Genomic DNA, 26,961 nt, shown 5'->3' with positions numbered 1-26,961 from the left:
TAACTGAATTATTGTGCACTCAGAGAGTGATAGTTACAGCTTGTTTTAGCTGTCTTTCGTGGCTGCCTGGATCTTTTTTAGGAAATGCACTGAGTGACTCTTTCATAGCTCCTGCAGATGTTCAAGGCTTCATTTAATGAGCCTTCTGCAGAATTTAGGAAAATAATTGAGCTGCAATTAATCACACTGCGTGAGCTCAGCTCGTTCTCTGTGCACAAGGTCTAGGACAGCCAAGCCGGTTACCTCATTTATATGACATCAGTATAGTCTGTTTGTCCATTTTTGGGTCACGTTCACGTTCCTGTGATGAAATCCAAGCCTTGTTTTTTTGGGGTAAACTGAACTGACCTTAAAAATGTTGGAAAGATGGCAAAATAGATTGGATTTTGGTCATTTAATTAAAGATTGACTGGTGTCAGGTAATAATGACCCTACGTTTGTGTTTTCTTACTGTCATTTGCATGTATTTGAATGTGTAGGAACTACTTGAAATGACACAATGAGGGGGATTCCCTCATCAAAATGAAATTTATCACTGCCAAATAGGGAGGACTACAATGTAAATACAGACAGTGCTAAACTGTCCCAATCCAGGCCCAGCCTGTAGGCTTGTCATTTGCCAGTCAAAAAGAGTTATTTTATCTTTGTTTGAATGGAGCTTTCTTGTTCCTCTCGCCTCTGTTTCCGAACGTCTCAGCAGCAGCCCCGGTTCAACGTGTGTCGTGTCTATGTTATCTTAAGTGCCTTTTCTCCCTGGGGCTTACGCAAAGGAAGACAGAGAGAGACGGAACCCTTTTCCCTCTAGCCAGGGAGAAAAAAAAAAAGAAGAATAAATCAAGGTAAGTGTACTGAGTGTGCGAGCGAGAGATCAGCTGTGTCAATGTGTGTTTATACGTGTCAGTCTATCTGCATGTGAGGATCTCTGTGTGCGCCTGTTTCTCTCCACATGTATGTTTATATCTACCTGCGAGTGAGTGTGCGTACGTAGTGTGACCGTGCCTTATGCTCTGTGGCCCAGATGAGTCCGGGTAATTGCTCCTTATATGGTGAACTGTCAGATCACATCACTGTGACTAAGGGAGGAGGGCAGAGGAGCGATTTATTCCCCCACCTATCCCCTCTCTCTCTCCTTTTAATGATCATTATGAATGATTTATGCTCCACTAGCGTGTCTGTGTGTGTGTGTGTGTGTGTGTGTGTCTGAATGTTACAATGAGAAGACTATGTGCATGTGAGTGTGTATTGCGGACAGAGTGAGTGACCAATACAGTGACTGTGTGCATTGGCGTACACTCACACACACACACACACACACACACACACACACACACACACACACACACACACACAGGCTTGGTTTTGTGCATAGACTAACCTCTCACTGTCCTTGGTTGATTCTGTATTCTGGAAAGACACTTTCTTTGGTAAATATTGTTTGGGAGTGGAACATTTGGTATGTGGGTCCCTGTGAGTGTTACTGTGAAGCCTTTGGGATTTGGTGGTGCTGTACAAGACAGAAGGATTATTGTGTTTGTTAAGAACAGAGAAATGAGGATCAAGAGACACACAGACAGTGCTGGTGAGAGAGATGACAAGAAATAGAAGAAAAAAAAATGTGCATGTATGGGTAGGTGTCCCTAGTTGGAAAGGTGTGTGCCTGCTGCTCAGCGTATGTGTTCATGGACTTCCTCTTCATGTTTATGTGTCTTTCTGTGCGCTCACGTGTGTCCGTGTCTGTGCACGGCCTATACTGTATCTCTGAGCACTGTTTCCTTTGATCGAGTCTTTCATCCGTGGCTCAGCTGTAGTTGTAATTGGTCTCTGATGGGACTGACCCAGTGGGTACTGACTGAGTGAAACAGGCTTTGGGTGGCTTCCTTAAATATTTCAGACCAGCCAAACGTGAGGTCTCCCTGCTCTCGCCTCAGGCTCAGCCAACACAACCACTTAGCTGGCTGCCCTCTCCTCTGACAGAGAGAGCCTGATAGACATCAAGAGTGTATCTGACGAGGGCAACTGTTTAAGGCGGCATTCTCGCAGACTTTCACTCTTAGTTGCAAAAAAGTTCATTTGAATGTGAAAGTGCATTTCAGTCGAGAGTGACACCACAGGGGGCTCTGCCAAATAGCACACAACAGTGCGAAATAAAAGCTGAAGCGAACTCAATGAAATCGTCATCCAGAGTCAAACTGGCCAATCGCATACAAGTAATTACATGCTAATATGCAGAGTCATTTATACTTATTTCGGCCTAATATGTGAGCCCAGTCGGCCATACAACTTAGAAAGTGTGAATGTGAGTGTGAAAGTGTTGGTAACATCCATCAGAGGAAAACCAGCAAATGACAATGACAAGCTGCCATTGTGATGCTGTCTAGCAACTGGCAGGGTGAGCTACATCTCCACATCTCAAAGTTACTTCAATGCCTGTTTGCTACAACAAACCACCACCTCATTACAGCATCTTTTATCTGCACCTTGTTGAATGGACGTCCTCAGCACTGGAGCATTCTGCACGAGACCAAATATTTGTCTTGCTTCACCAGCATCACCTCGATCTACTTCTTCCTCATGGAGCCTCACTTTCTCTCCCCAACTTACTCCCCTGTCTGGCTGTCACTCTTCCTCTTTCAGTCAGCTCTTTCCTCTTCTGTCTACCGACTCACTCTCGCTTTCCTCTGTCCCCATCTTCCTTTTCTCCCTTCCCTCTGCCTCCATCCGCGCGCCTTCTACGAATCCGAGGCAAAGCGAAAAAAGATAATTCCCTGGTTCTCTGCAAAGAGACAGCGAGTAAAAATAGAGAAGGTTATCTTTCATGTTCAATTTTAAAGGAATGTTTGAGATTTCCCCGAGATGATTAAAAAGGAACGCTTCTGACAAGGTCACACAGACTCACACGCACATATATACAAGTAGAAACGTGCACGCACACACCCGCATGGAGACACACATGCATTGGAAGCTTGGTCAAAACACCTTTGGGAGGTGCTGCCATTTCTGAAACATAACACTGCAAAGCTAAAACTGGAAAAAAAAAAGAAGAAGAAGAAGAAGAAAACATTCATGCCTGGGTGAAAAACCACAGCAAAACCAGGAGAGTGCGCCTGTTTTTTTGTGCTGCTTCTGTTACCTGAGAAGATAAACGGCAAAGGCAGCAAATCTGATTGACTCGTTCCTTTATTACTCTGGCATTTATCACCGTTCATTTTTGTTGGTAACAGCCCAGGCTTAAATGATTTATTTGCCTGTTTGTGTGTACACATACTTGTATTTCGCGTGCCTCAGTCATACGTCACTTAAAACATTTATTTTTACGTTCGCGCCTGTATGTTTACAGCCTTATTAAGGTTTAACTTTTGGCTTTAAGCGGTATTGTATCCCCGGAGACCAATTATCTGACAGGGTTAGGGAAACGCTGCGGTGTCAGAGAAGGGAGATTGCAGGGTTCTGACAGCACTCCAGCATGTTTCCTCGGGCGTGCTGAGCGTGTTTGCGCGTGCGTCCTGCGTCTACATGCATATGCGCACGTGTGTATTATTTATCATCAGGCTCCCCGCTTGCTTACGTGTTATTAATGAACACGGCTTGCCAGCGTGTTGCTCTGATCACATTTATTGCCCCCGCCCAAAGAAATTGCGTGAGAACCCCCCCCCCCTGCAGTGTTCATTTTGGGGTGTGTGCATGTGTGTGTGTGTGTGCAATGAAATAGTGTGGGTGTAGGTGTCACATACTGCAAATTGCTGTCAGTCCCGGTGTTAAGGTATTCTAGATGTGTCCCAGCCACTTGGTAACTATAGCAGAGACTGACAGAGGTGCTGTGGGACAAAGTGGTGTTGGCGTTTTGAATGAGTTATCCTGAATTCAGTCTGCGTGCGTCTCCAGAGGCATGGATGAATGGCCTGATTCTCTCTCCACCTCCCTTTTTCTTTATGACTTTCCAGCCCTCTATCCTGATCTCCTACCGCTCCCCCTCTTTCCCTTTCAAACTTTCTCACCCCCTCCCCCCCTCCCTCCCTCCAAATCCTCATATTGTGTCTTCTTTATCTATTTCTCCCTTCAGCCCCTCTTTCTGACTGTCCTTTTCTCCTGTCTTCTCTCCCCCTGTTTCTTTTACTCCTTCATTTGTCTCTGCCCCCAATTCTCTTCATTCTCCCATTTCCCCTCTCAACTATTTGAAAGTTGTTTTTTTTTCCAACAATGAACTGCACTCAGGCTGCTCCAACTCTGTTTCCATAGTGAAAGGTGGTCCACTTATGCTCTTCGCTAACCCAACTCTTACCCATGACAGAGTTTTCTTTTGCACCAGGGCCCTTCATTTTTTCTTCATCCTCTTTTATTCCTACTTCTCCCTTTTTGTCAGTAAAGCAATTTTTTACCTCATGATTTGTACAAATTTTCCAACTGGAGCTTTTTGCAGTCTATTTCCCTCGAAAAAAACCCAATGTATTTTAGTGGAGTTTCTTCTTCCTCTCTTTCCCACTCTCCCCCGTGTGTGTATCACTCCCTGTCTTTTCACTTTCTTCCTCGTGTCTCCTTCTGGCTTCACCTAAATGACCCCCTAGAGTCTCACTTCCTCCCTTCTCTCACCTACATCTCTTTGGTTGTCTCTTCCCATTCCTCTTTACTGCCCTTGTGTACTGTTATCCCCTTATCTTTTTCCCTTCTCCCTCCTTTCTCCCTTCCCTCCCAAAGGTGCCAAGGACGAGGGCGATGGAGACTTTACATGTATTGAACAAATCCGCAGAGACACATGCACACAAGTAGCTAGATGCAGATAGATACACTTGCAGTAAAAAGTCAAGTTCATGAAAAGTCTGCATTACATATGCCAGCTACACATATACACCTCTTATACAACTCTCTGGCAGCATACAGAGGATGCAGAGAGTCACACACCAATCAAATGTTCATGTTTAGTCTATAATTAGAACATCAATGTAAAGCACTGCAGAGTCAGCAGCTTAGACACACACTCAGGCAGAGGTACTATAGACAGGCACAGAAGGAGGGAAGGAGCATTATTCAGATACCATTATGTGTCTTCTCTGCTTTCTAACAGTAGTTCCTTTTCTGCGGCTAGTAGAGATCATATTAGGCTGCTATTATGTGGCCCCTCTGACTTCCTTTAGTCAGTGCTCTATCTACAATATCGTTGTCTTTATGTGTCACGGAAGTCATTGAAGATTCCCATAGTGAGAGCTGTTTGGAAAACCCATCCGTATAGTAGATAGGGGTATCCAGTGGCAAACCTCATGTTAATGATGATTTTATCCTAAACGTATAGCCCTCTTTTATTATTCTATTGAGTGGACACTGTCCTCTTTCGCTGATCTAGTTAAGATGAGAAATGGCAGGACTCTGTGCACTGTGTTTCATTCTTTGATTTTTATCAAGTGCAAGAAGCGGAGTGACAAAGAGAAAATGAACGCGGGTCAACAACCATCCTCTGACTCCAAATGGCATGAGACCACCCGAGACACCTGCTCCAAGGCTTATTCCTCAAGATTTAGCAAAAATCTGTGGACTACCTACAAAATACCGTAAAAGGCAGCGTATCAACTGGGTTTGTGGACATTTTTGTAATCCAAATAAATGAGTAAAACAAAATCTCGGCTTTCTTTTAACGCTGAAACACCGATTTCTTCACTAATGTATATTTTATTAGATGAAAGCTCACAAGATGGAGATAAACCTGGTTGGCTATTTTCATCCTAGAAAAAAAAAAAAAAGCCCATTTCACTTGCAAAAGTATGTCACATACATCACAGAAGATATGCACCATGAAGCTCTGTTCTGTACATTGTCTTCAACCTAATGGAATATGTTACAATGTGTTAGCCGGTATTTTTTTAACAAATGAAATGTACGCCTACTTTCAGAATTACCCAATCAATCAAACTCAGGATACTTGGAGCAACATTTCCATATGTGCTAACTCAGTTAGTTTGAAAAGCAACTTTACCCAGAAATATTGAATTACCAAGGTAAATGTTTAAATTTCAATCTTTATGTGATGTCTGACTATTTTTTCCTCCCATTTGACTGAGATGAGACACAGAAACGCTCCGTCTCAGCATTTTAGCCCGCAACTCTATCTGGCAGAGGCACAAGCTCAGAGTGGGAACATGATCTATAATTTATCTCTACTTATGAGCAGACAGTCTGTCAGGATGCGTTGTGTGTGTGTGTTTGTGCATATGTTTCAGTGAGTGTATGTGGGCGTGTGCATGTGTTCACATGTCGGCCTAAACAAAGTCTAAAAAGTGACATTTGAAATCACACAAAATCTTTGGCATCTTTTTCTGACATTACTTTCCCAATTTGCAGTCTGTTGCCAGAGGTTTTAAGGTGGTCATGGCAACGTTGTTACCATGGCTTTTGTAGATATCGAAGAGACAGAGGAAGATAGACCTGAAAGTGGAAAACGTTGTTGTGTGGCACATTACTTTGGAACAGTGTATGTAGTCAACGTGTGAATGATAATGCACTGTTTAGCGGAGAGGGGATTGTCCCGAGCGTAGTCTTTCTTACAATTTGACAAAAAGCACAAATGTGCTAAACACCTGCAAAAACACAAGGATTACAGTAACAACAGACAAGTGCAAACGTATATTAGACCTGTAATACTCCTAAGACGAAAGAGCCCATGCGCATAAAAGTCTTTGGGAAAAGCTCTTGACACCACTTTGGCATCAAATTTCTTCAGGCAAAGAAAGTGAGACATAATGAGAGGAGATTCTATTATCTGTGAATACAAGTGCATGTTTATATTTGTGTGTTTGTCCATATTGGAGTATGTGTGCATCAGGGAGCAAATTTGTAAATCCGCTTGGGTTCGTGCACGTGCCTACGTACTCTGCATGCCTGTGTGCTCCACGCGGTAACCACAGAGAATGGGAGCGAGAAAGCAACAGAGACTGCAGCTCGTTTGATGTAGGAATGGCGGTACAGAAGCTGTATTGATTATCAAAGTATGCTAGCATGTCCGGGGGCCCTCCAAGAGCAGCCGCCCCTCCGCACGCTGACGAAAACAAGCCCACGCAGTTTTAAGGTCTTCAATGCAAAAGCTGTAAACTCCTTTAATTACTATTCTAATATTTGATTTGTTTTGACACATGAATAAAAAAAACATTAACAATAAATGCAGATACAGTGAGCAGTAAGATTGCTATGATTTACTTTTTTATTTCTTTTCTCCCTGTTATCCCTGTTCACTCAAGCCAAGCCAGTGCCCTGACACACAGGTGTGCACACACACACACATGCAGGCTGAAACTCATGATGCATTACCATTCTTCCCATTCACACAGAAACACACGTGCTCACAAACAACTATCAGATCCCACCTCTCTCACATACACACACACACACACACACACACACACACACACACACACACACACACAAACAGTGCTATAGGGCTATTCATCTGTCTGGAGCAGTGGCTTATGAAAGGTCAGTCTTTGAGTTATGACAGAATCTCCTGGCCACAACAACCTAAGCATGGGTGGTAGAGCACTGACTCGCTACGTGTGTGTGTTTGGTAAATGCCTGTGTGTGTGTGTGTGTGAGTGCGTGTGTGTGTGTGTGTGTGAGTGAGTGTGTGTATGTGTGACAGAAAGGCAGAGAGAGAACAGGGGCAGACCTGTAATTAGTATGTGATACTCCTGCAGAACAGGAAAGGTGGGAAAGAAAGGAAATGAGCACCACACTTGGAGAAGTTGGTCTACAGAAACAGTTTACCTCAGTGTGCATGAGAGGAAGGGACAGCCTAAAGGAAAGACAAATGGAGTCGAGAGCTGGAGAATTGAATATGAGGGAGGGAGACAAGGCTTGTGAGGGACGAAGCTGTGGCAGAGATGGAAGAGGGGTGACAGAGAGGGGTCAGCAGAGTGATAAAATGCCAGAAGAGTGCCAGGAGAGTGGATGGATTGGCACAAGAGACAGGGGGGCTCGGGCTAAATGAGAGACTTACCTAGTGTGTGATTGCTTGTATGTCAGCCTGTGTGAGTGTTTATGCAAATCCGTGCATGTAAGAGTGTATGTGTGTGTGTGTCTGTGCGTATGCCTTTGGCAGAAGCGGAGGGGCAGATGCTGCCTGCGCCCCAGGCCTACTGCTTTACGGCCTTCTGCGGAAATGTTGCTGTGCCAACCTTAGCTCTCATCCGCAGCCAATCACACGCCTGGGCCCACGGTGGAGCAGAGTTAATGCATATGCGCCGACACACATGCATACATGGACCAGCAGGAACACCCACACTCACGGAAATTCCATAATGAGAGACAAGGGTAATAAATGGAAAGTGTGTGTGTCAGTGGTGGTTCTGTTCATTAAGGTGCAGGGAACAGTGTGTGCCTGTAATGAACAGGAGGCTTTTGGAAGACACACACACACACACACACACACCACCACCACCACCTAGAAGGGCTGCCTAAAGAGACATTTAAGGATGTTTTATGACAGGTAATATAAATCCGTTCCGACCTCTGAACTTTCCTGAGCTGTAGCAGCATTTTACAGTGAGAACTTTGCATATGAAATTGACCAGCTCTACATCTCCATAACCACACTCCCAGACTTTTCTAAAAACCCCTGTCCCCTCTCATCCTACATATCACTCCTTTTCAATATAAGGCTGTCACTTTGCTGCCGCCTCGCTCTCCTTATAGAACTCCATCAAGAACTGGACAGGGTGCACTGTCATACAACAACCCATAACAGAAGATTGACATCAAGTCGAACACTTTAACATTGTATGTATCACAAATCACCACTATTTATACTCTCCATCCAGTGTAACCATCTTCAGAGAACCTTTAGAAAGAAAAATACCACGATGATGATGAATAAAATGACACTTGTGTCTTGTGTTTCATCACGTTTCATTTTTTCATATGCTCGGTAATTCTCAAATAAAGCGGGGAATAATCAATTAGGCATTTCAACAAAGAACAGCTCAGAGGTGTAAAAGCTCAAAGCAAGAGAAAAAAGGGGTTGGAATAGTTCGGAGAGGGGGGGGTACACAGAGCATCAAAGGTGATGTTGCAGGATGATGTTGCAGAGGAAACAACAGGGAAGCGGTGAAGAAGAAGAAGAAGATAAAGAGCAGGCAACAGAGGGCTGCAGAACAGAGGGATGCAGATGAAAAAACTGAGAAGAAAGGAAGAAAGAGAGTCAAACAGAAGGAGAGGTTGAAGGTTGAGAGGTAGACAGACAGATCACAACCGAGCTGAGACTAGCCGACAGCTGTGAGAGCAGAATTTGATACTGCGGCACAGGCACACAAACAAAGCCGTGCAGACACAGACATGCGAATGTGTGGATGTACACGCACACGCATAAACACAGGGCTCGGCAGCGGCACATACACGTGCTCACGCTGTCCAAAAGAGCCACATTACCCATGAAATATTAATGGTTCAAAGCAATCAGCAAAAATGGAGAAGGGGTTGTGTGTGTGTGTGGTGGTGGGGGGGGGGGGGGTTAAGATAAGGATACAGATGAAACCAGTATGTCTTTATTACCAATGCAGGCATGTGGATGGTCATCAAAATAATATGCATGTTGAATCATCACTTTTTCCAGGAGCATGATCGACCCCCAGAAACACCTCGCTATTAGCTAATTCCAATGAGCAACAAAGCAAGGTCATCCCAAACGCTAAAATACCCCAACGCAGATCCACTCTGTGTAATGTATGACAAATGCATATGTGTGTATGCGCGCGCGCGTGTTATCTGTAGTCAATGCTGTGCTGGAAATGCAAAGCTTAATTCAGCTTCTCAAGCATGGATGGTTTGTGTGAGTCTCAATAAATCATTAATGAATAATTTTCACAGGTGAGGGAGTGTGCATGAGAAAAAGTTGAAAACAAAATTGGGTGAGAACATATTGTCTTCCCTTGCTAAATGCTAATGTTTTCACAGAATATTCTGGATGTCGGATGTGTGGGTGTGGGTGTGTGTGTATGTGTGTGTCTGTCTGTCTCTGCGCATCGGACTGTTAATTCCTGATGATAAAGCACAAACACTCAGGCGCGTTTGTTCTCTTAAGCACCTATCTGCCCCTTAAAAGCTTCAGGTAATAACACCATCAATCACCAGCTCGTGTGGACATGCGTGCATGTGATCTATGTGTATGTGTGTGCGCGCGCATGTGTGTGTGTGTGCCTATGCTTGCACTTTCGACAGAAAGGTCAAAAACAGGAGGAGTCCGCGGAGACACAGGAGGTATCACTTCACTGCAGGAGCTTAATCAGAAGGAAAAAATGTGCCAGCGTGTAAAGACTCACGCACAGACACTGATGCTACACACGCGAACAGACACAAGCGTCCAGGACATGAACATCAGCCGAGTACATGCATTAGTGCACAGCAGTAGCTCCTTACTAATGAAGAGGGGAAACATTGTGGAACGGCGTGTCTAGGCAGGTGTGAGGAGAAATAAACAAATAATGAGATCAACACTGCCAAGATTACAGCACATTCATTACAGGATTTAATCTGTTCCCTTAAATTGCCGACTTTTTTTTCCTCTCTTTATCAGACAACATCATCTCTTCCCGGCGTATGACTTCCATCTGCTCCTTCCGTCTTTTTCTTTAATTTGCGTACTCTGGAAAGCTGATGTTTGGTGCCGCGTCATTAGCCGCGGAGTCACGTCATCCTGCTCCTTTCACCTCCGCGACCAGTTTAACCAGAAAGCACAAACGATGCTCAAGTGTAAAAAAAAAAAAAAAAACAGGAATCACTCAAACTGACTTTAAACATATGTTTAGAAAAAGATTTATGTATCTCGCTTGACAACCACACTTCTCACTCCACTGGTCCATGTTCAGAGTTTAAATACAAAACAGTTTATGCCTGTGTAGATGTCAACACACTTCTGCTTAAAGGGATTGTGACAGAGGACCTCTGCTGCAAATGATTTGCTGAATCTTTTAATAGCCTTTCATAGCTCTTTCTCTTTCTCTTTGCCATTTCTTTTTCCCTGATATTACTTTAAAGGTCACTTTGCAGACGCTGTGAATCTTGAAGAAACAACAACATTCTTGCAGGATTTTGAACAATGCAAATCAAGCACTGACATCCATGAAGGGGAAAACCTGTTATGACAAATAAAGGCAAAGTGTGGGAAATACAAAAAAATAAAAAATAAATTGTTCTGGTCCTGCCTTTTATTTGCAGGCGGTCTGTAACTTTTTGACAGCTAGTGCTGTAGCGGTAAATTTCCGGTGGGGTAAGCCTGTGCTGTCTGTGCCAGCATGCTTGTTATTCTGATGATGGAAGGAAAGAAGGGAAGGAGGAAAAGCTTCCTGATCTTCATTAAGAATGACTCAGCTGCTTTTTTCAGTCTGTCAGCATTTCCAAAGCTGATGACGTTCCAGGGTCGCTGCTGGGCGAGCTATTCAACACAGGAATTGAGAGTTAAAGACTATGCTGCCACGGCTTGAATTAAACTATTTGCAAGGGTGAGAGACATTGTGTGTGTGTGTACGTGTGTGTGTGTGTGTGTATATGTGTGTGTGTGTGTGTGTGTGTCAAAGACTAAGAACTTGTCATAAGTGGTTTATATTAATATTCATAAAGTGATTAAAAAGAAGTACAAGTGGAGAAATAATTCAACTCTTACTCCTCTTATACTGTAAATACCAATGTTTAATTTAAAGAAATTATTTTAAAAATAAACTGAACAGAAAATCATCTCAAGTAATTTCTCAAAATCTCCGCACACACCTTGTTGTTTAATCTGTGTAATGTTTTATTTCTTAAATGGATTCTGATGCATCATGTCCACTCCTGTTTTCTCTCTGTTCTTAAGCGCAGGAGCTCGTTTACTGTAAACTGTGGCGATCAGACGCTTTCTGCATCAGGAAATAAAACAGAGCTCGAATGCGTGGGGCACAACATATGGGTGGAAATCAACTGAAGATGTGGGTAATTCTCAAGAAAATAGCTGTTGAAAAAAAGTTGTATTTTAGACTCGTTTGCAATCAAATGTAATTAATTATTCACCAATCTATTTAGTTTGTTCCAGCAATGTTCAAATTTTTTAACTCAGAGGCTGTAGAACTGCAAGTATATATAAAACACTGGCATAGACTGAATTTTCACAATAATGCTGACAGCATTATACATGCCCTTTTTTTTGCTTTCCACTGCAGCAAAGCTGGCTGAATTGCAAAGTAAATGGGCCACTATGGGGGATCAAGAGGGATTCTGTTTATTTATTTCTTTTTCAAAGAGGCATTAGAGCTATGATATACTGTATATGTAAGTTTGAGTGTAAAGAATGAAAGAGAGATGTGAAACCTTTCTCAATGTCTTGTCAAAGAAAGGATGGGGGAAAAAGAATGGGAGACATCTTTATAGACAGCATAAGAGAGGGTTAGGAGAGAAGCCTTAGAGAGGCATTCTCAAAGATGAAGGATCACTGGCAAATAAAAGAGTAACAGACTTTGGTGTGTGTGTGTGTGTGTGTGTGTGTGTGTGTGTGTGTGTGTGTGTGTGTGTGTGTGTGTGTGTGTGTGTGTGTGTGTGTGTGCATTGTGTATACCCACTGCTCTGTCAAGACCTATCTACTCTTATACCTTTCTTTCCAACCTGACAGGTAGGAAGTAAAAAGTTGTAACGGATGGAAGAATGTGTGTGACAGTTTGCAAGTGTATATATATAAATATATTTGTGTGTGTGTGTGTGTGTGTGTGTGTGAGAGAGAGAGAGAGAGAGAGAGACCTAATGATGTCTGACATAAGTAAGAGAGAGACATTAAAAGGAAACAAGAATAAAGAATATGCAGTTATGTACGTTGAGGATCCACATATTTGGTATTAAATTTGTTTGATATGCGTGTGAGATGAACAGAATTTTCACTTCCTGCATCGTGATTTACTGTAGTGGGTGTGTGTAAATGTGTGTGTGTGTGTGTGGGTGGGTGCGTGAGTGAGTGCATGCATGAGGAGGTGAGAATGGCTGAGAGTGAGATGGGGAAATGAGAGCCAACTCTTTCTCTCCCCCTCTGAGTTTAGAGGCACTTCTTAGATTTATCCTCTGCAACAGTGTTTATTTGTTTTTTTTCCAGGTCCACTAAGCAACATCAGAATCCCAATACACACACATATAGTGTGTGTTAACGGTGTATTCAAATGAAATTATTAATATGGTTGATGGGATGTCTGGCATGTTTCTCTAAACAGTTAAGTGAAATATTCCTACTGTGGATAAAAAGACTTAATTTAAAAATGTATGAAGAAAGATTTTTATATTTCTAACTGCAATGAGTGAACCCACTTCAAGATATACGCCTTTATAGGGTTTTATCTTTATTGGAGCCTGTGTGTGCTGTACAGAGCTATGCCATTAGGTCTAAAAGATCATTTAAATGAGGAATTAAGACATGAAAAAGCTGAAGATTGTGCCTCAGTAAACACTCTGAGGATTATTTATCTGTTTGGAACATGATGGCCATGTAGTGTAGACAAGTGATGGTTGGACTTAACAGTACATGTTTGTTTGTTTTTTTTCTGTTTTGTTGTTTTTATTTGTTTCTATTCCAGCTACTGAGTAACTTGCCAGTAATCATTTCAAACAATGCTATAATGATATACCAAGCTTTGATCATCATGTACACCTTTGTTTATATTACAATAATGCAGAAATTGGCCTAGTGATACATGTTTACCTCTAGCAACAGAGCTACTGTACCCTATTTAACCTGGAATCCTTCATTTCTGGCACTATTTCATTCATTTATCAACAGTTGAGAGATTAGCTAATTTGCAGACAAAACAACTTTTGCGTATAAGGAGAAACTGTGGAGATCAACCCACAGATTTCATGGTTTATTGTTATGGTTTGCTCTCGCCATTCTCGTTGCATTGTTTACATCTGCAACAGGCAATTTCTAAAGAAAAAAGCATAACTTGCCCATCATCAAAGTACACACAGACACAGTTACCAACTAGCTGGTGACACAGTGGAGAATTTTGCAGCTAAAGAATCAGGTGTCCTTCAGGGATTGTAAGAAATGACCTGTCTCTGTATCTCTGAGGTGTAGCTAAATACGTAACTCTTTGGTAACAATTTCCATCATAACATCTTAAAAAGTGATATATCAGTGTTTAGAGCCTGTTTCCACTGAGCCTGATTTGCCAAAAAGAAAATCAAGAGATGCTTCAGTTAGAGGTTAATCCTCAGAATAATCTAATTAACCTTTCCATTGCCACTAGGACTTGGATGGTGCAGGCAAGAGTTAGGGTCATTCTTACTGGAACTAATTCAAACTGCAACCACTTGATCAGGCACTTGAACTAAAGATAAACTATTTATATTGTAGTGTTATCTTAGTGTCTGAAAGTAAATACTATTTTTATTACTATATTTTATATTTTTATAAAAGCAAAAAAAAAACTGACATCAGTGATTTATCTTAACAGCCTAAGAGGTAAAAGCGACAGAGGTGAAAACATGTGCATATACACCGGGATAAGCTAACGGCGCTACATGTCCCACCTGACCTGGAAATTCTCTGTGGGGATAGGTGTAGTCAGTGTAGTCACTCTGGTGCAGAAAATAAACCCCAAAGGGAGAAATCCTCATAAACATTTGCAATGGTCACAGCCCCTGCAGATTTGTTCTGCGGCCGGGTGCATCCTGCTTCTGATTTGCCCACTGGGAGAAAAAAAATATACAAAAAAAAAAAAAAAAAACTCAAAAGCTATGCTCTAAAAACATGAAAGGTAAAAAAGTGTGTACAATAATTTATATGATTTAACCAACTAAAAAAAATATTGTTCACATCCTCAGGGGCAAAGCCAACGAGTGAAGATTAGAATACAAACACACACAAAGTATTGTGGTATTGTTCTTGGATCAAGCGGTGTGAGCAGCACTCTAGGTTCTTAATACAAATGCGTAGTGTACTTCTGCTGTTAATGAGATGGTGACTACCTATGTACAGAAAAATCTAAAAAGCAATCCACATATAAATCAATTTTAGAAGCATTTCTCACATCTGCCACTCGCTTGCCTGTCTCACAGGAAATGTTTCTATTTTATCAAATGCATCAGTTCTCACTGTCTCTGAGGGACGCAACACTGCGGGATCCCCATTTTTTTAAACTCTATGTTTTTCCACTGGCATACATAGTGAAGCATGAACACAGACAGATGTTTAAATTGCATAATCTCCCACTGTTGATACATCTGTACTTATTAACAGCAGCTGACTGTCAGTTTGAGATTGTCTGTTTTAATGTAGGCATATTCCCTCCGACTGCTGCAGTGGGTGGGGAAATAAAATCAGTAAATAAATAAATAGAATTCTTCCTGTGTATTCATCAAACAGCTTATTTGTGCCATTTTTACATATAAATAATGGGCAAGGTCGGGAGAATCTGTAGAGTTGTGCTGTCAGTGAGACATGCTCTCACATGGGGGAAACTCTGCCTCTGTAGAGAGTGCAGGAGGCAGGATAATGGAGGTCACGTTGCGACATTATCCACACTTTAAACTATTAACTTTTAACAATACATATGCTCTAATACTGTACTCAATTAAAGTGTTGAGGTACTTGTACTTCTATTTTATTTTACCTGTTCTTTAGTACAATTATACAAATACAGAGTAATATTGTACAGATTAACCACCTGGCAGTGTATTAAGTAGTTCAGCTTCACTGTTACAGGCTGTGGTTGTTCCACCACAACAAATCTCTAGGTAACAGAGGTCTGTTGCTCATTTTAAATTAATGCTAGAAATGTTTCTCTGTCATATTTTTCACCTTTGAAGGTTCATTTGCAGTTTACTAGTGTGTATTCCCTAACCTCTACTTTTTCACTGCGACTACCTCAAGGGTAACTTTTTGAATAGAAAAAAAATAAATAAATGTTGGATGATTTTTGATTAATTCTCTCCTTGAATCTGTAAATGAATTAAATTCGACAAGGCCGCAATATTTTATATTTTAGCAGAAATTTTATTTATGGAGAACAAACCCTGACTAGACATTTGTGTTGTCAACAGCTGCAAGTTGTGTATAAAGTGTTTAACAGAGAGAAATTAGTTTAGTGGAGTACTTCTAGAAGCATGTACTATGTACAGCATTGACCAGGTATTGACTTTGTAAACTTGTGTTAATTAATACCTTCTATTGTCATCAGTAGATGTCAACAAAATTCAGAACATCTCAAGCATTCAAGTATCTCAACAACTTGAATAACTTACATTCTTATCTTAAGTTCTCAAAGATTAACCCAAAATGTTAGATACTAAGATAGAAGTTATTATCTTATAAGGTTGCATTTAAATACAGAAACGTCCTTATTTACATTAGTAAAATAATTTCTGCAATAGTGAGGCAAACAAAATCAAAATGCAGAAACATAAATATCAAGTTCGATATCCAAGTTGTAGGAATGAACATGTGACCAGCTAACTAAACTGAGTTAGTCATCCACCTACTGATTAGTAATTGCAAAACTTGATGTTGCCTCTTGGTTGACTTGTCACATGTGGGTTGTAAATTTAAAAAAAAAAGAATAAATAAAGAAATTGCACTCATCCAACCCAACACATTGCAATCCATCCAAGATAACTATAAACATGAAAAATAAAGAAAACATCCTACTCTACAGAAAATCTCACCCAGGGGGCGGAAGAATTACTGTTGGAATTTGAATTTGGATGTGATGGTATATAGAGAGACATGGAAAGACATTTGCGCAAGAGTGATGAGCTAGTCAGCAGTCAGTACACAACATTAATGTAAAGTGGATGCAGCGGTACAATGAAGTTCAGTTCAAGTAGGGTAGAGAACAGGACTGGACAGGATAGAGTAGAGAACAGGTAGAACAAGATATGATTAATGGGATTGAATGAGACAGGGAAGGATAAGATTATATAGAGTAGGATGTTAGGAGATAAGATGTGCATGTCATTATTACAGTGAATAGCCACAATGGCACAGGTAGACTATATACCAACATAATTATCCCAAATCATATAGAAACACACAAAAAAAAAAGGATTTTAACAAACTAATTGTGGTTGGCCACATTAGTTAGTAGGACAGTCTCCGTTCCTGCTTCTGCCCTTTAAACGTGTAAAATCTCTGTTGGTTCGTTTGCATCTTGTAACCGCTGTTCCTCTGTCGCTGCAGTTTGTCTGTGTTGGCATATGCTGTCACAGATTTGGAGCTACGTCCCATGGACATATTAAATATTTTCCCAGTTTTTGACTGATAGTCCTGCGGTTGGAGCACCGATGATTTGGCCTCCATAGAGCTTGGTTACTGTAGATGTTTCATGTTGCTTTGAAAAGACATCAAACTGCTGATTACCAGGCCTCATCTAGCTGACAAAAGCTACTAATTGGCATTGCACCTAATATGGCCCACCTCTGTAGTCGTGTCTGCAGCTGGGATTAAATGAATCCCTTTATGTATATTTTGGGTGGTGCAGCCGCTTTGCTATGCAATGTGAAATTCTAACATGTCAAGTCCATAAAAGCAGCTCAGGAGAAACCAAAAGAGGTAAATTCATCTTAAACACATTGTAACGTCTCTATCTTGGTGTCTTTACAATGTAAAGATACTCAGTCAACTTAGCTTAGTGGGACTATTGACGTTTCATATGACACTCAGCTGGAGTGTATTTTAGAGCGTGTTAACTTTCTGGGAGAAATCTGAAACCTCCTGTTTAACAAAATGAGACAGCTGTAGTGACAAAGAGCTACTGTGACAGGTGTATAAGAACCTCGATATTGTAACAAGACCAGGTTCAAAAGACCAGAACCCCTCCTTTAAGGAAGCTAGGGCAGGAGGATTTGGACAAATGTGTGTGGTTGTGAAGAAAGACCAGAGACCCACACTAGTAAGCATTGTTTAATCATGAATCTTGATCTAGTTTATTCATCACGTATAAAGGATATATTCATCCTTCTCTCAATGGCTACCTCCAGTCAGTCTAGTAAAGTCTATGCATTATAAAAATGTGAAATGGTTTGTGCAAGGGTCTTAAACACAGTGATTGGCACAAACCTCCTGTCTACTATGTGCTTTCTCTGTCTGTTGTGTTTTTCTTGTACATTGTCTGTTGTGTGTACCGTGTAATATCTGTACTTCTTGCTTCTGTACTGAAAATGGATCCAGCTGTGGTTCAAGTGTGTGGGGTCTATCTATCCATATTGTTTTAATCTTCATAAGTCTGCCAGATCTTATCAAGTGTCTTTATTAGATCTGGTTCCTGTCATCCATTTCTTTAAGCTGGGACTGGAAACTCCAACTGAAGTCATTGCTCCCACGGTTAGTTCACTCTGAGGTCTATCACTGCTTGATATCACAGTTGCCATCCGCTAGTCACTATCTCTCAATCCTTTGCTAAACTTTTATTGTCCTGTTGTTCCAAAGCCTTGGCTGTTAGATAGAAATAGTTAATATAGATGCTGCAATCCTGTGGAAGATGAAACCCACACTTCCTTCTGCATTGTTGGATTCCCTGTCTTAGGAAGAAGTGCATTCTCAATCTGGCCTTTTGCTCAGTAAGGTATTCTCTGGCTTTGTACTTGTGAATGAAAGGAAATTGGAGGTCTGCACCGCCATCACAATTCTAACTACAGGTGTGGAGCCTCTCCAGTTATCCGTCATCCGTTTTGAGCATCCTTTGCTCCAAGATGCTCAACATATTGGTGGCATGCAAACTTCAACATACTGTTACATAAGTGACAAACGTAAAGGTTAAAAGAAGTGCAAGGAGAAGAGCAGAGAAAAGACCATGCAGACATCATAGGAGTTCACCCATGCTGAGTGTCAGGGTATTTAACTTTGCCCAGCCTCATTTGCTCTTGCCTACCTATCAGGAGGCTACTGATCCTGTGACATGTGGAGGCAGGCCCAGCGAGTTGGTGAGCTTAGTGTGAAGCGGTTCATGGATCAAAGCAGTGAATGCTGAGCTATAGTCCACCACTAGACAGGATCCTTCCACATATCCCTGGGTTTGTATCTACTAGGCTGCGTAAGAGCTTAACTGCAGAGGGTCCAGTAGGTGGTCCGGGATTTGGTTCAGGTGATTCAACACAAGACCATCAAAAGGATTTTATGAACGTTAGGGGCACAGTGACAGGCTTGTAGTCATTAAGGCCTTTGATGCAGAGTTCTCTGTGGATAGGTCTACCACGGTTGAAAGCAACTAATTAGGGGGTCCATCATTACAGTTATTGCTCTAACAACCAAATGTGCCATAAGTTGACTGGTTAGCTTGAAGTGATGGTAAACACTACAATTAGTGTTGTATCATTAGACAGTCCCTCTAATTTAAAACCAAGAATTAATGATGGACTAATAGTGTAACATAACACAACATAACATTTATTAAAAACATAACTTTACTTGCATAATGTGGTGATTCAATCCATAATTGGTGGCAAATGACTTGTCTTCGCTTCTGTGTGTGTGTGTGTGTGTGTGTGTGTATGTGTGTTTTTGTGTTTTTGTGTTTTTTAATATAGCAGCCTGAGTAAAACAAAGCCACTACAAGGTAAATGAATGGAGGACTGGACGGACAGTTACAGATCTATTGCTAGAGTACTGCAATGCATTGTAGGAGTATTATCTTTGAAGAGTATGTGGAATGAATACTGCACGAAATGTCTCAGGGATATCGGGCAACTTGATTTGCTTTGCTATCACACAGGAACTGTCAAGGCTGACTTCCTTTTTCTCCACAGCTACCCTTGTAGATTATGTAGTGAAGCTGTGATCCTCTTTTGTGGCGGCCAAAATAATAACTGTTTCTCCAAAGAACATCCTGTCTTTAACACACACACACACACACACTCTCTCTCTCTCACACACACACACATACTTTTCATTCAATATGCAAATTGAAACTGCAGCTCATTTGCTGATGAAAGAGGATTCGTGCTCAATTATATCTTAATGGGTTGGATAAAACAGTATGCAGGCAACAGATTGTTATTAATGTTTTACTTTTCATTGGGTCAAGTATGACTTTAATTTTCTAACTCAACTTAAGTAAAAGAGAACTGACCTGGCCCACACACTCACACACTCACTCACACACACACATGCACATATAGTTCTCTATGTGAAACTTGAAATTCACCTCAGTCTGACTTCCGAGATTGATTTTGAGGGAAATAAAAGCGCGCTTGAGTCCAACAACAGAGGGCGTGGGTGCGCTTCAATACCTCCGGAATGCTAAGCATTAGATGTGGCCCATAAAAACACACACACACACACACTCGAGTTTCTCCTTGTGCTCCCCCATCTCACTCTCTAGAGTGAGAGAGGTGATGCTGAAGAAGAGCTGACTGAAGATGTGACCTCTCTGCTGCAGCTTGTCGCTCTTTGTTTACTCTCCACCTGCCATGCGCTCCTCACTAATAGCTGATACACAAAACTCTCCCCCCCCCCCCCCCCCCCCCCGGTCAATAACATTATGTTCGGGGAACTCCCTCCTTTTCCAGCCAAGCCGGGCCCCACAGTCTGTCCTACTAAAGCGGCCCGACTAGGCTGGAAATTAGAGATGCAGAGTGGGTTTAACAGAGCGGCACAGTGAAAGCACCGGCAGTGTTCAACAGCAGCAGACCGATGCTGCATTGCGCTCCTCGCCGAGCATCCTCACTCCACTGTGAGGTGCAGGCACGGTGCCCACGGGGCAACAACAGAAAGCATGTGCACCCAAATGAAACCACCAAACAAGTGGAAAGAAAGTCATATTAAAGCATATTACACGGGATGCGTGGATCCTTCAGTTACTTTTGGTGTATTTTCTTTATTAGTACAACATTGGTTGCAGCGGTGGTGGTAGCCTAACTACAGCCTCAGTGTGTGGCACCACTAAATAACTGGCCTGTAGCAGTAATGCATGATCATCTCCCACTCTGCACTAGAGAGTGTGACAATGTCGGTCTCTTTGAGAAAAGAATGAATGAAACCTCGTACACCTGCCCCGGCTGAATCGCTGCACAGGCAGAAACACGCTGGCCAGATCACTCTCTTTTCTCTGCGTCTCTCTTTGTCCGTTCTCTGAATATGTGAATAAAAAAAAAAAAAAAAAACATTTTCCCGCCAGGAGCTGTCATCAGCCGGGACACCAAGCCATTTAATCTTCCTGTATGACAGGAGGGGAGAGGGGGTGGTGGTGGTGGTGGGGGTGAGGTCTGTCCCCAGTCACCGTTATACACACACGGCGACCCAACACCGCCTCTGCTGCCTCTTCAGTTACAGCCCAGCGATCGAGTTACGCGACCGGGGAAAAATGTTGCAGTAGAGTAGAGAGAGAGAGAGAGAGAGAGAGAGAGAGAGAGAGAGAGAGAGGGAGAGAGGGAGGGAGAGAGAGAGGGAGGGAGAGAGAGACTGCAGCATCGCTGGAGACCGGCAGCAGCAGCAGCAGTCCCGAGCAGTGCAGGTGAGAGGCAAAAAAAAAAAAAAAGCCAGAGAAGGAGGAGGCGCATGTGGAGGAGAGAGAGTGAGAGAGAGAGAGAGAGAGAGAGAGAGAGAGAGAGAATGCGGGACTCCTGGAAAAAAAAGACGCATCTACACTCGGTCCATCACCGAGACGTCCACGCCGAACACTGAGCGCACGGGACTACGCGGAATTGATGCTGATATCGGGATCTCCACTCCAGCCCGTAAGGAGAGGCTCTAATTTTCTATTAAACGTGAAGAATTCTTTGCGAGAAACTCGCTCTGAGAAGCACTCTTTGCTCCTCACAACTTGCGTAAAGGAATCCGACGGCTTGGCACGTTGCTCCACTGCGGGAAAAAAAAAAAAAGAGAAAGAGAGAAAGAGGAAATCGCAGCTGGATCGGAAGGTAAGAAAAGAGCGAGGCACCAGCAGCAGCAGCAGCAGCAGCAGCAGCATCCCAAAGACTTTTCTCTGATAAACTGATTTCGGTTCCTCTTTGGGGATGAGAGTTGATTGTCCTCGGCGTCCGAAGAGCACAGCAGTGTGTGTGTGTGTTTCTTTTGTGTAGTAGTAGTGCTGCATTGCAGTTTCCAAGTGTGAAAACGCAGAGGAAAAAGCTGCTGTCCCAAATGTGACTGGAATAAAAAAAAAAAAAAAAGAAGTTACCATTGGGCATTATGAGCTGATAAGCGGGATAGTTGTCCGGAAAGAAAGTGGATTATTCAAAGGCTGATGAATCAGTTTCTGTTTTTACTTCTTCTTCTTCTGCAGCAGGATGGATTGTTTGAAACCTTTGTGGCACGAACAACGCAGCGATGCAGGGGAATTATTAGAGAAGTTGAAACCCCACTGCTGAGTGTGCGAGGAGTGTCACAGGGAGAGGAGCTGAAGTGAAGTACGCGCAGTGAGAGTGCCGGACCTCAGGCGTCACTCACCGCGGAGAGCGATAGGGAGACGGGGAGAAGAGATTCAAACACCCACGCTGTGAGGTACAGCACGCCACAAAGCAGCAATAAAGAAGAGACAGGCCCGCAACCCGGAGGCAATCAGAAGCGAGAGAAAGGAGGATATAGTGGACGGAGGAGCCATGCAGAGGCTTGGTGCAGTGCACTCCTCCGCGGCGCAGCCTCTCAGCCTCGTGGTCTTAGTGCTGCAGCTGCTGACTCAGCTACCGGGTGCCGACTCAGCTCTCCGGTACCGTGTGGCGGAGGAGGGCCCGCCTGACGTCAAGATCGGCAACGTGGCCGCCGACCTGGGCCTCACGGCGGGCACAGGCAGCGGGGACGTCACCTTCGCCCTGGAGAGTGGCTCCGAGTTCTTTAAGATTGACAATGTGACAGGTGAGCTGACTACAGGACCGCGGCGCATCGACAGAGAGAAGCTCCCACAGTGCCAGATGATATTTGATGAGAACGAGTGTTTCTTGGACTTTGAGGTGTCCGTGATAGGGCCCCTGCAGAGCTGGGTAGATCTGTTTGAAGGCCGCGTGGTCATAACAGACATCAATGACAACACACCCTCCTTCCCCTCACCTGTGCTCCAGCTGTCAGTCGAGGAAAACCGCCCAATAGGAACCCTCTACCTGCTGCCCACAGCGACAGATAGGGATTTTGGGCGAAATGGCATTGACCGCTACGAGCTGATCCAGGATGGTGCAGCCGGGTCAAGTTCAACAAGACGCACAGCAGCAGGAGGAAACCCCATCACCAGGGTGGATGGGATTGGGGACAGAAGGGGTAGAAGTGGTGATAATGGAGGGGGAGCAAGGAGCACCGTGTTTGAGCTACAAGTTGCAGATATACCAGATGGTGAAAAACAACCACAGCTCATTGTGAAAGGCCCATTGGATCGGGAGCAAAAAGACTCCTATGAGCTCATCCTCAGGGTTCGAGATGGAGGGAACCCTCCACGTTCATCCCAGGCCCTGCTCCGTGTTTCCATAACTGATGTGAATGACAACAGCCCGCAGTTCGAGAGGTCCACATATGAGGCAGAGATGGCAGAAAATGCCCCTCCAGGTACACCTGTGCTCCAGGTCAGAGCTTCAGACCGTGACATTGGAGTCAATGGGCAAGTGGAGTACGTTTTTGGAGTTGCCACTGAATCCGTCAGGCGACTTCTGAGACTAGATGAGTCCACCGGATGGCTGAGCGTTCTTCACAGGATTGACCGAGAAGATGTGGCTCAACTCAGGTTCACAGTAACGGCCAGGGACAGGGGCCAGCCTCCTCGCACTGACCGAACCACCGTAGTTCTGTCCGTCCGGGATGAAAATGACAACGTCCCAGTCGTAGAGATACGAAAGATTGGACGGATCCCTGTGCGTGATGGAGCAGCGTTAGTGCCAGAGAACGTCCTCGTTGACACACCAGTGGCTCTGGTACAAGTGTCGGACAGGGATCAGGGAGAGAATGGAGCCGTGACCTGCACAGTCGTAGGAGATGTGCCATTCACACTGAAGCCAGCTGGTGAAACAGTGCTCCCACCCCTCCCTGCAGATGAAGCTTTTGACAGGTAAGGCAAATCAAAGGTAACCTTCTACAGTACAATCAATTATACCAAGTGCCTCGTGAGGACAAACTGCTTAGCAATACGTAATCCCTCAGCAAACCTGACCCAATGCCTCTGTCATTAATGATAATTTACTTGGGCACACGCTTAATTGTAATGAGCCAGAATCTAATAATCAAATCCTGTGATTTGAATATAATGATTATATTTCTTGAGGGACAGCAAAAACACTCATGGAAAGGTAAACATAAAGTAATGATGCATTCCAAGTAGTAGCTCAGAACGATGCTTAACTTTAGCTGAGGGGAGGACAAAACATTAACTAACATGTATGTAAGAAGCAAATATTAACTGTATATGTAACATTAGGCACCTGATTTAAAGTTACAAGAACCAATTCATTAATTTAAAACTGATCAGCAGTCAGGAAGTTACCACAGTTTTCAGATGGATTCATTCATGTTATTTAGCTATGTGTATATATTTTTGTAAAATATAATCAAATGTTAAATTTACATCGTAGATGTACTTTTCTAACCATTGGTTAGTACAGTTTTCTATATATTTATATGTTTTCTAACCTTGATCACTACACATTCAGTGCACAGTTGCAATACGTCTCACCCACACCACTGCTCCAGGAGGTTCGTTGTTCATTGAGGATTCAGAGAAGAGTGGCTGAAGTGTTGTTGCATGCAAATTCCATTTAAGCCTGGTTCAAGTGTTTTCTGTTATTCAGTAAGGCTACAGAGTGAATAGAATACCATACAATCTGTAAACTTTGAGCAGAAATGTTTGTAAAGCCAAGGATTTTAGATTCTTGTTTTAATTGCAGCAGTGTGAACTGCAAAAGTAAAATGCTTTCAAGTCAGCTGTAAACATATTTCCTGAAGCCACTGAAAAGAGTGAGTGCAGGAAACAAGGAAGACCATCTTAGCATATCGCTGCTTCTGCCTGACGTCTGTACATAAACACTGGTTGTTGTATTGAATGTAAAGCCATCCTTTGCTGAAGAAATCCTCATTTAAAATAGTAATCATGGGAGGTCTTCAGCAAATCGACTAGTTGATTTAATTAACAGCATTATTCTCTCTGTGCAGATGATTACATGAAGGAAATCTAGTGTGTTTTGAAGATAAAAGCATATTAGAGTTGAATCTATTAGATGTATAATCCAAGTGTGGACAGGTATTTTAGCAGGCCCCTTATTGTTTCAGCATATTTCAATAATGCTTGCTTTTCTATTGTTTAATATACAGTAGATGCAGTCTGCGTATCTTTGGCCTGTTCATTGTGCAACACAGAGCATTAGGACGTCGTGTTGGGATCTGTAAAATGAAAACAGAAAAGTTGCACAACATTCTGACATGCCCCATAGAAACACAATGACTGCTGACAAAATCATTTTATGTTACCCAACACCCTTATTACTGATAAGTCAACTAATTAAGTTGGAGGGAGCAGCGTTAATATAGGTTAGATTTTTGTACAAGATCTGTATCGTTTACATGTAAAGTAGCATGAAATGTATTTTTTTTATTATTTTCACAGGAACAAGAAAAAGTACTTCTTACATACGTCTGCCTTGCTGGACTACGAGGCCACCAAAGAGTACAGCGTTACCATTGTCGCAGTAGATTCTGGAAGCCCCAGTCTGTCCAGTAACAGCTCACTGATGGTGCGAGTGGTAGATATCAATGACCATGCCCCAAACTTTGCCCAGAGCGTTGTGGAGGTCCACTTTGCCGAGAACAACTCACCTGGGGAAAGGGTAGTCACTGTGGTGGCCACAGATGCAGATAGTGGAAAGAATGCAGAGATTGCCTACTCCTTGGACCCTCCTACCAATGGGCCATTTTACATAGATGCAGATAATGGAGATATCCGTGCCACTGGCGTTCTGGACCGTGAACAACGAGAGAGGTATGAACTCAGGGTTATAGCCAAGGACAAGGGCACACCAGCTCTGCAAGGCTCTGCAACTGTTGTTGTTCAGGTGACCGACCGCAACGACAACTCTCCAAAGTTTGTTCAGGAAATCTTTACATTCTACGTCAAAGAGAACCTGCTCGCCAACAGCCCAGTTGGGATGGTCACTGTGACTGACGCAGACGAAGGTGAGAATGCAGAACTCAGTCTGTTTGTAGAGATGGATGGAGTTGATGAGAAGAAGACAGGCGAGAAGGTGGAGGGAGAAGATGGAGAGAAAGAGCGAGGCAATGAGGTGTTTTCTATCGAGAACAACACAGGAACTATTTTCTCCTCTGCATCATTTGACCGTGAAAAGCTTTCCAGCTACACCTTCCGCGTGCGAGCTGTGGATGGAGGGGAGCCTCGCAAAACTTCCACTGCCACCATCTCGCTCTTTGTGACAGACGAAAACGACAACGCACCTTCAATCACCTCTCCAGCCAATGAGTCCTACACCCTTCTTCCCCCTGCCAGCAGTGCCCGCACCATAGTGAGGACCGTCACAGCCATAGACTCAGACACGGGCCCAAATGCAGATCTTCACTATGCTCTAGTAGGGGGAAACCCATTCAGACTGTTTGAGATTGGCCACACCAATGGAGTGATCACCCTGGCAGAGCCCCTGGAGCGGCGCCACAGAGGTCTTCATCGGCTGGTGGTACGAGTAAATGACAGTGGGGTCCCCTCTCTCTGTGCCACCGCCCTGGTTCATGTCTTCATCAATGAGAGCTTGGCCAACGCCACCTTAGTGGATGCACAGGTAAAGATATATTTTGCAGACTAGTATTTTAGCAGCAGCAAGTAAAGTGTGTATATTGTTATGCATGTAAAGCCATGCATTATACAAAATCTTCAAAAGTTCAAGAGAGAATGAAAGCCAATGTCCTCTTTTGGTGTGTGTACGCCACTATTGTTCTACTCAATTGATGGTGATAACCAGTAATGATAGCGATGACACATGTCCTTTGATTCATTCAAGTAATGGCCACAGTGATAACACATTACAATAGAGGAGGGATGTAATGACAGCTGATTGTAGCTGTTTAAACTA

The 26,961-nt window shown here is 43.0% G+C and overlaps 1 protein-coding gene across 1 annotated transcript in view; it reads left to right on the top strand.

The window, feature by feature from the left end:
* The first annotated feature begins 21,509 nt into the window (after positions 1–21,509).
* Positions 21,510–26,961, top strand: part of pcdh7a (protocadherin 7a) — a 37,138-nt gene continuing 31,686 nt past the window's right edge. The window contains exons 1-2 of the mRNA XM_026360109.1: positions 21,510–23,942; positions 25,491–26,670. Coding sequence (XP_026215894.1) covers positions 22,516–23,942; positions 25,491–26,670 — 2,607 coding nt within the window. The 5' untranslated portion in view covers positions 21,510–22,515. The remainder of the gene's footprint in view (positions 23,943–25,490; positions 26,671–26,961) is intronic.

Source organism: Anabas testudineus, chromosome 1 (assembly GCF_900324465.2).
Source record: "Anabas testudineus chromosome 1, fAnaTes1.2, whole genome shotgun sequence".
In the NCBI taxonomy this organism is placed as follows: Eukaryota; Metazoa; Chordata; class Actinopteri; order Anabantiformes; family Anabantidae; genus Anabas; species Anabas testudineus.
The sequence above is the reverse complement of the archived record's forward strand: the minus strand, read 5'-3'. Positions and strand labels throughout refer to the sequence as shown.